The sequence below is a fragment of the Salvia hispanica genome, chromosome 1, assembly GCF_023119035.1.
Source record: "Salvia hispanica cultivar TCC Black 2014 chromosome 1, UniMelb_Shisp_WGS_1.0, whole genome shotgun sequence".
Taxonomy (NCBI): Eukaryota; Viridiplantae; Streptophyta; class Magnoliopsida; order Lamiales; family Lamiaceae; genus Salvia; species Salvia hispanica.
Genome location: NC_062965.1, coordinates 25,317,469 through 25,328,857, shown reverse-complemented (window position 1 = coordinate 25,328,857; position 11,389 = coordinate 25,317,469). Strand labels below are relative to the sequence as shown.

The following is an 11,389-nucleotide window of genomic DNA, read 5'->3' as shown; positions in this document are numbered from 1 at the left end:
GAGGGCGCGTGGATGCTGCCCTATGCCCATGCTCAAGCAATCGGGACTCGATTCTGACCAACCTAGCGAGAATACTCTCCCACGTTGCTGCTGTTGAAGTCAATTGCAAGCCATCAGATGCTTGCGATATCTCCGACCATGAAGGAAGATTGACTCCAGCCATGAGTTCGAAAATGGAATCACCAATTGTTAAGAGATGATCTCTTAAAAAGATTCCGACGTCACAGAATCATCGGAGGGATAAAAGGTTGATGAGGTAGTCGCGGGAGCTTTGCCCGTCGATCAAACCAAGATCAATACCGAATTGAAATAAGCGATAAAAATAAGATAGAGGTAATTGTATTTCTTGATTGAATAATGAGAATAACAAGGTCCTATTTATAATACTCCTATGAATAACCTAACTTGGTGAATAAGATAATAATGATATGGAAAAGATATGATAAAATAACAATAGAAATATAGGAGATATTCTATAGATATATCACAAAGCTTACATAAAATCAACGGCAACACCCACCGCCACTATTTCTTCCCAAGGTACCGTGATTGGTGATGAGCGTGCACCAGTCGTCGCTTCATTTTCTTCCAGGGGTCCTAGCATACCAACCCCTGGAATCGTGAAACCCGACATTTTAGGCCCCGAAGTTAATATTCTTGCAGCATGGCACATTTCCGTCGAAGGCAACACCAACACAGAATCCACATTCAACATAATTTCCGGTACCTCAATGGCGTGCCCGCACCAGAGCGGCCTGGCGGATCTGCTCAAGAGCATACATCCTGATTGGTCTCCCTCTGCAATCAAGTCGGCCATCATGACCATTGCAGACGACGTGAACCTCGCTGGCAATCCAATTGAGGACGAGAGGTTCCTCCCGGCTGACATCTTTGCCACGGGATCAGGGCATGTGAATCCATCAAGAGCTCAAGATCCCGGACTTGTCTACGACATCCAGCCCCAAGACTACCTTTCTTACTTGTGCGGTCTCAGTCTCGACATCCATATACATAACTATGCATATATATATATATAGCTAGTACATCATGCATCATCATTGGGGTCGGTCCGTTGGATTTACATGAGCTTGCAGATGGGACCAGTACGTCGTCAAGAGTGCATTATCATGAAAGTGGGTTGTGTTGACGACCTTTATATGGACGAGCGTCTTGTTCAGATGTGTCCTATTTCTGGGCATTCATTCTGGTCTTCATCGCCATTGGGGGCTTGCATCCTGGCTCGGGGTATTACTCAGGTATTGCACTGTTGCTAGTCTAAAAATAATGTTGATGGTATTGGCGCAAGTGCTGATATATATAGATTGAGATATGTAGGATACACAAGCTCGCTCTTCCCTCGATAAATATACTACAGACAGATACATACTATTATGTATCAATGATAAAGATAAAATGGTGGCCATAGAAGGATTCCGGTCTATGTGTATGTGTATGTGTACCGTGTATTAAGAATGTAAGATCAATTATTAAAGTTGGGATACTTCTAGGGTGGGAATCCGGGTATCCGACCCGAAAATCATCTAAATGTCTATCCAAAACCTCACCCGATATATTTTTGGGTACTCCAATACCCGCCCCAATATCCAGAACCGTAATAATTTTGTGGATCGCTGTCCCAATCTTCTTCATCTGTTTGGCGGCTTTGATCACCTTTTGTAGAGGCTCTAACTGCTTCGTTGTACGACATTCCACCCAATGATATATACCTGAGAATATAGAGGGGGCGAAACTGGCTGCTAAAGCCAAATAACCGTTTAAAAACGCATATATAGACATTTTATCGGCGTTCTTAGATGTTCCGGTCATTGGCCACATAACAAAGCAAACCGAAAACACTATAAAGACAAGAATTGGAATCCTGGTATAAAACCATTCCTTGTCCTTCTGGAGTGTGGAAACCTTCGATGTCATCTCATCGGATAATTGAGTTGCATCCAAAACAGCCTTCCTCAAGTTTTCTATTGCAACAATCGTTTCTCCAGTGTTGACCATCTCCTGGATGGTCCTAAGGAGGAACATCGCGATAGCTCCACGTTTTCCGATTTCATGGTGGCCGTTGTCGACAAGCCGTTGCATCATTGATACGGCTCGAAGCGCCACCTTGTTGACGCCATGCGGTTTGGCGTCCGCCGGAAGAAGCGCCATGGCATTCTTGACTGTGTTTTCTTCTACGTAACCACACGTTACGTAGAGTTCGAACAATTCTTCATTACTGTTCTATGCAACAAAATTACAAAACAAAAAATAACTGACATGTTAGATTCTAAGTTTGAAAATAAAAATCTTTGCATGAAAAAGCTGAAGAATTACCTACAGTCGCCATTAAAATTCTTGAAACTTTAGGTGTGAATGCGTAGTTATCAATCAAAAGCACTCAATTTAACACATTGAATTACCACAAACAGAAATAGAGTTTAGATGGCAAAATAATAATTGAGAAGATGAGGGTCTAAATGTCTATCCAAAACCCAAACCCGAAAATCATCTAAATGTCTATCCAAAACCCAACCCGATATATTTTCGGGTACTCCAATACCCGCCCCGTGTATCCATACCCGACGTATCGGGTACCCAAATATCCGACTCTTTACATGTGTTAATAACTAATATAAAAAAATCAAATTTTATATATCAATATAAATCAAGAAATATTAAATTGACTAATATTAGTCAATTTAAATAATTCTAGATTTATATTGATATATAAAATTTGATTTTTTTTTATTAGTAATTAACACATGTAAAGAGTCGGGTATTTGGGTACCCGATACGTCGGGTATGGATACACGGGGAGGGTATTGGAGTACCCGAAAATATATCGGGTTGGGTTTTGGATAGACATTTAGATGATTTTCGGGTTCGGATTTTGGATAGACATTTAGACCCCCATCTTCTCAATTATTATTTTGCCATCTAAACTCTATTTCTGTTTGTGGTAATTCAATGTGTTAAATTGAGTGCTTTTGAATGATAACTACGCATTCACACCTAAAGTTTCAAGAATTTTAATGGCGACTGTAGGTAATTCTTCAGCTTTTTCATGCAAAGATTTTTATTTTCAAACTTAGAATCTAACATGTCAGTTATTTTTTGTTTTGTAATTTTGTTGCATAGAACAGTAATGAAGAATTGTTCGAACTCTACGTAACGTGTGGTTACGTAGAAGAAAACACAGTCAAGAATGCCATGGCGCTTCTTCCGGCGGACGCCATACCGCATGGCGTCAACAAGGTGGCGCTTCGAGCCGTATCAATGATGCAACGGCTTGTCGACAGCGGCCACCATGAAAACGGAAAATGTGGAGCTATCGCAATGTTCCTCCTTAGGACCATCCAGGAGATGGTCAACACCGGAGACACGACCGTTGCAACAGAAAACTTGAGGAAGGCTGTTTTGGATGCAACTCAATTATCCGATGAGATGACATCGAAGGTTTCCACACTCCAGAAGGACAGGAATGGTTTTATACAGGATTCCAATTCTTGTCTTAGTAGTGTTTTCAGTTTGCTTTGTTCCGTGGCCAATGACCGGAACGTCTAAGAACGCTGATAAAATGTCTATATATGCGTTTTAAACGGTTATTTAGCTTTAGCAGCCAGTTTCGCCCCCTCTAAATTCTCAGGTATATATCATTGGGTGGAACATCGTACAACGAAGCAGAGCCTCTACAGAAGGTGATCAAAGCCGCCAATCAGATGAAGAAGATTGGGTCAGCGATCCACAAAATTATTACGGTTCTAGATATTGGGGCGGGTATTGGAGTACCGGAAAATATATCGGGTGGGGTTTTGGATAGACATTTAGATGATTTTCGGGTCGGATATCCACGGATACCCGTATTCCCACCCTAGAAGTATCCCAACTCAATTAATAATTGATCTTACATTCTTAATACACGGTACACATACACATACACATAGACAGGAATCCTTCTATGGCCACCATTTCATCTTTATCATTGATACATAATAGTATGTATCTGTCTGTAGTATATTTATCGAGGGAAGAGCAAGCTTGTGTATCCTACATATCTCAATCTATATATATCAGCACTTGCGACAATACCATCAACATTATTTTTAGACTAGCAACGATGCAATACCTGAGTAATACCCCGAGCCAGGATGCAAGCCCCCAATGGCGATGAAGACCAGAATGACAAGACGCTCGTCCATATAAAGGTCGTCAACACAACCCACTTTCATGATAATGCACTCTTGACGACGTACTGGTCCCATCTGCAAGCTCATGTAACATGTAAATCCAACGGACCGACCCCAATGATGATGCATCATGTACCAGCTATATATACATGCATATTTATGTATATAGACATGAAAATGAGCAACAAATCAAGAATAGTGCCATCAATGATAACCCATTGAAACATCTTCTTACCACATAGTCTAGATATATGGAATGGAACTGAATGTGTTTTCCTGTTCTAAAATCAGTTGGTCTAGGGTATACTTGTTCGAGTTTGATGGCCATCCTTGGATCTCTCTACAAGAATAAACAATTATAACACTATAAATACTTCAACTACTAGCTAGGTAATACTTTTGTACTTCCTCAAATATGATGTAATAATACCTTTAGCATATTGATTGCACACACAAAGGATGCATTTTCAACCATAGGATTGCCGTCACATCTAGCCTCCTTGAGGCATTTCAAAACTTGGCTTAACGATGTGTCATTTGTAATTTGACATAGCAAACGGATAACATTTGCCCGATATGCAACATTGTCGGTGTCGACGTCTTTAAGCAACAAACTAGTGACCAGAGGAACCTTTCCATTAAAAATAGAAAAAAATAAGCCCCTAACTAGGTAGAAGAGAAACATTTAAATGTAAAAACAGAAAGAGGAAATGCAAACCTCATTTGCAATAGGGCAAAGATCCCTTGCAATTAGATGAAACATTCTTCTCAAATGAACATCTTGGAAACGATACAGATTAACAGCAGAAGAAAGTAAAGCTGCAGCTTCACTCTACAAAACATATTACACTAAACTCAAATACTATCCAAATCATATCACATGCTACTTTCTCACGAATATGTGAAAATTGAAAACCTCTAGTCCGTTGGAATATTTTGTGCAGTTAGATATGTAACACGGTCATAAATAGTTCCCAGGTTTCATGAATCTCAATTGCCCAATAACAAAATGGAACTAATTCGAATATCAAAGTTGAGAGAGAGAGAGAGAGACCTGTGTGAATGCTTCACCATGATTGAGAAGATACAAAAGCTTTTTGTTTATCTAGAGCACATAGAAACCGAAAAAAATTATACAATTTTAACAAAAACTGTTGTAATTGTATTAAATTTGACCGTGCTGAAAAAAGTACTTTACTTGCAAACATCTTGTTTTGTCAAATTGGGGATCACCAAAACCCCCCACTTCAGTTATAACAGCATGTTTCTCAATAGCCATGAACCAAGAGTAATCTGGGAAGCATCAAAACATTCAAAATTTAGTTTTCCTATAAAAAATAAAACGAACAAAATCGAAATCCAAACGATATATTTCGACCTTTTTTAGTGGAACAATCATCGCCTCTATTCACAATCAGCCGCCGCATTGTATTCAATTTATACTGACACTCTCAGAGAGCAAGGCCAAAACCCATATGCAAGTTGTACGAGCACAATCTGCCACTTCTCTGCCCGAAACATTTGGAGACAGTTTAAACATATCAAACAAAGTAATTTATTCAACACTTGAACAACACTCCACCTATTTATATGATAGTGATCAAATCCTACATAAACTCAACTTGAAAACTAAATCCTAATATCTTGAGGAGATAAACACAAGAAATTCAATTAGAGCTTAATCTCATACGGAGATAAACACAAGAAATGCATGATATCTTGACGATATAAACCCAGTAAACCTATTGATTGAATCCTACATAAACTCAACTTGAAATTTAAAGCCTAATATCTTGAGGAGATAATCACAGTAAATCTAATTAGAGCCTAGTCTCTTAGGAAGATAAGCTTATACATAATATCATGAGGAGATAAACACAAGGAATCTAATTACAGCTTAATCTCTTATCGATATAAGCTTGTACAAGAAACTAAAAAGATAAAAACTAAATAACAGAAATGAAATTTTGTTGTTGATCAAGAATCTCACCATAGATGAAAAAAAAAATCTGAAAAGAAGAGAAACACAAAAAGAAGAGTAAAGCTTACGTTAGAACAATAAGACCGGTTAGGTGGTTACACCAATTATCAATTCATCCCAACTGTTGGGAGCTTCATGACAAATTTACCTGTGCAAAATCAGAGAAAACAGGGGTGTCTGTTCCAATCTGGAGCTCAATAACAATATATACATCTGTTTCTTGGCCCAACTTCATGCCATATAGTGAAACATTCTATATGTTTAACATCGAAACAATTAGACTATTATGAAAAAACCACAAGTTTTGACTAAGGAAATATATAGGCAGGATTAAAGTAGCAGAAAGTTTATTAATTAAGAATCTATATGTGTCGCAAGATCTGTTCCCTAGGTTAAACAAGATGTCCAGAAACAAAATGATCCAGGACATTAGATATGGATATATATACATATGAACAAAAGAGCAAGAGAGACCATTATCTAATAATAATAAAATAACTAATTTTTGTCGACAAACTTCAAGAATCCTAGTAGCTTACACTAATCACAAGCACAATACTCCATCCACTTACATTAAATTGAAAATAAGAAAAAGAAAGAAAAAGCACAGAAATGAACTAGATCACAGCGGTTTCAATCGATTCAAAACCTAATACAAATAAACATATAGTTCAAATTATCCCCAATTATCGCTCCATTTAGTTTCTGAATTTGAGTATAGAATATTGAAATTTCTGAATGCAGATGCTGAATTAAACAGAAAAAATTGTGAATGACAATTCAATGTCTATTGTTTACCAGGGAGATATAAACAGCCGGTATTGAGGTAGACGGCGGCGGCTCGGCTGGAGTTTGGACGAATAGAAGTGAACGACGGAAAATAACATCACTATCATATTTTAATTCATTAGCTGTATTCAACATATATGAAAGGCTAGTTTTGACTAGTACCTTTTTTGAAAATTTATAAATTCTGGACAAAATTTTCAATAGTGGGGCATACAATTGATAATAAACATTAGATTTAAATATTTGAGCCGATTAACACACATTTAAATGGTGTGGGCTGGGAAATAATTTTGGTAAACTCTATAAAATTTAGATTGGCGTTGTAATTAAAAATTTTTAGTTATTACTTTAAAATTTCACGATATTAGTCGTAATTCTTTTTTCAACTTTCCTTGTAACGGATAATTTGCATAAACTTTCATCAAATTTTGCTTAAAATATTTAAAATCCAACTGTAGATGATAGAACTGTTAATTTAATTTGATTTTACAACAAATTAATATTACAGCGTTGACATAGCTTAGCTTACATATCAGACGTCAACCAAAATCACGTCATGTTTTATATATGCAATTAAATAATATCATTTTATACTAAATTAAATACTCCCTCTGTTCTCTCGTATACTTGTGTCATTTTTCTATATTTGAAAGTTTCCTCATAGTTGATTCAATTTTATATACGGTAGTAACACTTTTTCTCAAGGTTACTTTACTCAGGGGCGGAGCAACCCTATAAGAGAATGGGGCAAATGCCCCTCTTCAAATATGTTTAAATATACTATTTTATTATCCATTTTTGCAAAAATTTTAAAATTTACTTATATTTGCCCCTTTTCTAATTCTTAAACTTTTCTCCAAATATAATTTTGTCCCCTTTCATCTACAATCCTAGCTCCGCCTCTAACTTTACTTTCTCTTACTTTATTCACTTTTTATTACTCTCTCTTACTTTTTCCCTCTTTCATATTTTTTATCTATTTATTTAACACATTATTAAACAATCTCTTAAATTTTGTGCCGAAAATTTTTGTCTCAACTATGAGGAAACGGGGGGAGTAATTTCATAGTTGAAGAATAGTTTATATTAAGTCATGTTAACAGCAAAATTGTTATTAATTGCGAAATTCAGAACAAATCAATAGTTTAATAATTTGCCGTCGGATTTCAAAGTTTCAAAGCTGGTGTACTTGAATTTGATAAAAGTTTATATATTTACGTGCAGGTATCCTAGAAAAAGTCTGGAGTATTATTTTTTTGTTATATTTAAAGATCCAATAATCAGTTGATATCTTAAAAAATAATCATTAATTTATTACTATATTATATTTTTGATGCAATCAATGAATATAATGTTCTAAATTCATGAAATTGAAAAAAAAGCACCTCTGCATGTTTAATTTTTTTGTAATGTTGAGATATTATAATCAGACATCCGTAAATATTTTTCTTACTAATGGATGCATAATTGGACTCATTACAATCAGACATCCGTAAATATTTTTTTATCGGTAAATAATCAGTGGCTTGTAAGGAGTAGATAACTTTAAGAATAAATATTTAAGTAGAAAATAAACTATTTAATTATGATATGATTTTTTAAACTTCCACGAATACGATCCGTGGCGATTGGTGGTCGGAGAAGTGGGATCAAGATGGGCCGAATATAAATTAATGTCTCATATTTAAATTAATTATATTAAGGGTGCGGGAAAGGGTATCGAGATTCCCGTAAAATCAAATGGGTCGGGCTTGGGTAGTAAACGGGTACCGGAAAAATCGGGTTTGGGGTACCCATTTCGACACCCCTAAATTTTATCAATACTTAACATAATATTTATGAACTAAATTTTATACTACTCATAGAGTAAATTTTATACTTCCAGTTTTCAAGGCTAAAACGCCAAGGATTATTAAGTTATAAATGTTGAGGAAGTGATCACAAAATGATTTGACTGTGGAAGTGTCAAAGCTGAGCTTGGTTGAGGGCTGTTGGAAATGGACGGTCTAGATGCGATGGATTAGATCTTATAATCTGGTCCGTTGATCTCAGATATAAGTATTGGGGGCAGCTCAAAATGAGCTGATTCGATTTTTGCCCAAAAACTAAAACCAGAGAGAAGAAAAGAGGGAAAAAGAGAGAGAGATCAGCAACTCAGTCCAGGGGGAGATTAGAGTGTTAGAGTTGATCAATTCACACTGCGTTTTGTGAGCTCGAGTTCTCAATTTCTTCGTCTAGTGTCATTACTGTTTTCCTTCCTTGTTTCTGTAATCTTCACCTCCGACAAGAATCAATATAGTGAGAAGTACTTTCCCGTGGATGTAGACTTTTTACGTCGAACCACGTAATTCCGGTGTTGTGATTCTTGTTTTAATTCTTGCTGCAATCGCCTAAAATCAACAATTATAATATATTTATGAACAGTCATGTTTGTTCCTTTTTATCGTCAGTTGGTGCGTGGAATGCTATATGCAAATCGACGCATCTTTTGGCAAATGGTTGTGTAGTGGCTATAAATGTGGATGGTTCATTCATAAATAATATCATCGAAAAACATTTGCATGTCATCGGCAATTGTTTATACTTATATATATTTTATAGTATTAAGAGCTCTGATTCTAAATCCATTAAAAGAATCAGTAAAGGGTGAGGTCAAAGAGGAGATAACATCAATTATGGAGGATTCAGTTGAAGATAGGATGAACATTAATTGGTGGATTTCAACCTCTACATCAAATGAAGAAAGCATGGATGGAGGTTGGTGATTTTATCTCCACTGTAATAAATGTCATGGTTGAATTAATTCAAATCTAGACATAGATTTCATTATCGAAATCATTAAAGATGAGATATGGCTTACAGTTGGTATCAGAGCCAATCTAGATTTGGTTAATTCACCATTTATGTGATTTCAAAATCGAAATTTGAATGGTCATGGATTTTTCAATTTTGGTTAATATGTTTCCGCTTGTGTGTTGGGTAATTGTTTTATGAAATGTTAAAACAATATAAGGTTATTTTACCCATTAAAGATTAAGTATTTAAATAATACTCTCTCCGTCCCGCTTAAGATGACACGTTTTCCTTTTTAGTTTGTCCCAACTAAGATGACACATTTCCTTTTTTGGTAACTTTCTCTCTCCAATTAATACACTTAACCACTTTTTCTCACTCCTATTAAAATATTCATCTTTCTTTATCTCTCTACTTTAATACTTACACCCACTTTCTCTCTCTCCAATTAAACACTTTAACCAATAACTCATAAAACCCCGTGCCGGCTAAGCAATGTGTCATCTTATCCGGGACGGAGGAGTATATAACTTGTTTATCACCAAAGTGGTCTTGTTATATTGCATTTATTTATTGAAAATGATAAATTTTAATTAATTGATCATGATTATAGAGATGCTATAATGACATAAAAGTTTGATTGATCAATTATTTTTTATTATTTATATACTAGGAGATCACCCAAAGGTGGATCATTGTATATAGTTAATAAATATGAAGTGGATTAATCATTTATTCATGTATCATTTAGTATGTACACCCAAAGGCAACATGCTTATTTGATATATGTTTTAGTTTGATTAATTGTTAAAGCCTGAAGTACATGTGATTAAGTATTACCCAAAAGTTACTTGAATGCATGTTATTTAAAGTTATATTACTGTTTATGAATCTATGTTAAAGAACTCAAGCATGTATAGATAAACATGTATAAATGTTGGAGCTTTATAAAATTTGTATGCATATGCTAACTCTGTCATTAGATTAATGGGCAAAATTATGGAGAATGGTTTGAATACATCCGGCTTACGCTGGGTGCAAAGATATTGGACCATTCATACTAACAAAGACGAATCCTCAACCACTATAGATGTCACTCTGTAACTAAATATCTCTTAGGAGTGATCAAACAGGTTGAGCCTTAAGAGAATGATGATGGCAGAAAATTTGAGATCATCTTTGCCCATGACAGAAAATATAAGGGAATTCATTAAGAAAATTATAGTGTTCACGATCGGCTTTGGCTGATAAGTCAATTGTAGAAGCATAATGTATGAGCTTACTACAAAGAAGTTTGACTGGTCTCAGCCAATTCACGATCATGTGACAAACATGTCAAACTTGACAAACAATAAAGTTAACGACCTTGAGAATGGAGGTTCATGAGCAATTGTCGACCAAAATTTATCATAAACTCCATACATGTTGAATTTAGCCAGTTCCAGGTGAATTATAACACCATTAAAGATAAATGAGACATTTAAAGAATTAAAGGCTATGTTGATTTAAAAGGAAGGGATATTAAAGAAGGTAAATTGTCTGTTGCGAATCTCATAGGTCTTGGAGGTGTAGGCACCAGTAAAGGAAAACTAAGTAAGTAGGACGAAAGGAAGGATAAATTTTTTTTGAAAGGTCCGGAAAA

At 35.6% G+C, this 11,389-nt stretch overlaps 1 protein-coding gene across 6 annotated transcripts; it reads right to left on the bottom strand.

The window, feature by feature from the left end:
* Positions 1-3,826: 3,826 nt before the first annotated feature.
* On the bottom strand, positions 3,827-7,078 carry LOC125200923 (coatomer subunit gamma-like). 6 transcript variants are annotated; one of them, XM_048098756.1, is made up of 10 exons: positions 6,964-7,078; positions 6,234-6,313; positions 5,563-5,692; positions 5,383-5,477; positions 5,239-5,289; positions 4,903-5,016; positions 4,615-4,815; positions 4,420-4,524; positions 4,124-4,259; positions 3,827-4,044 (listed from the first exon to the last, which is right to left on the bottom strand). In XM_048098756.1, exons 3-10 carry the CDS (start codon positions 5,609-5,611, stop codon positions 4,016-4,018), a joined length of 780 nt encoding a protein of 259 aa, XP_047954713.1. In that variant the 5' UTR covers positions 5,612-5,692; positions 6,234-6,313; positions 6,964-7,078; the 3' UTR covers positions 3,827-4,015. The 6 variants fall into 6 exon arrangements, 5 of the variants coding, with proteins under 5 accessions (XP_047954713.1, XP_047954715.1, XP_047954712.1 ...); XM_048098758.1 differs by having other exon boundaries at positions 5,563-5,687; XR_007172808.1 differs by lacking the exon at positions 6,964-7,078 and having other exon boundaries at positions 4,124-4,323; positions 6,234-6,944.
* Between the last annotated feature and the right edge of the window lie 4,311 nt (positions 7,079-11,389).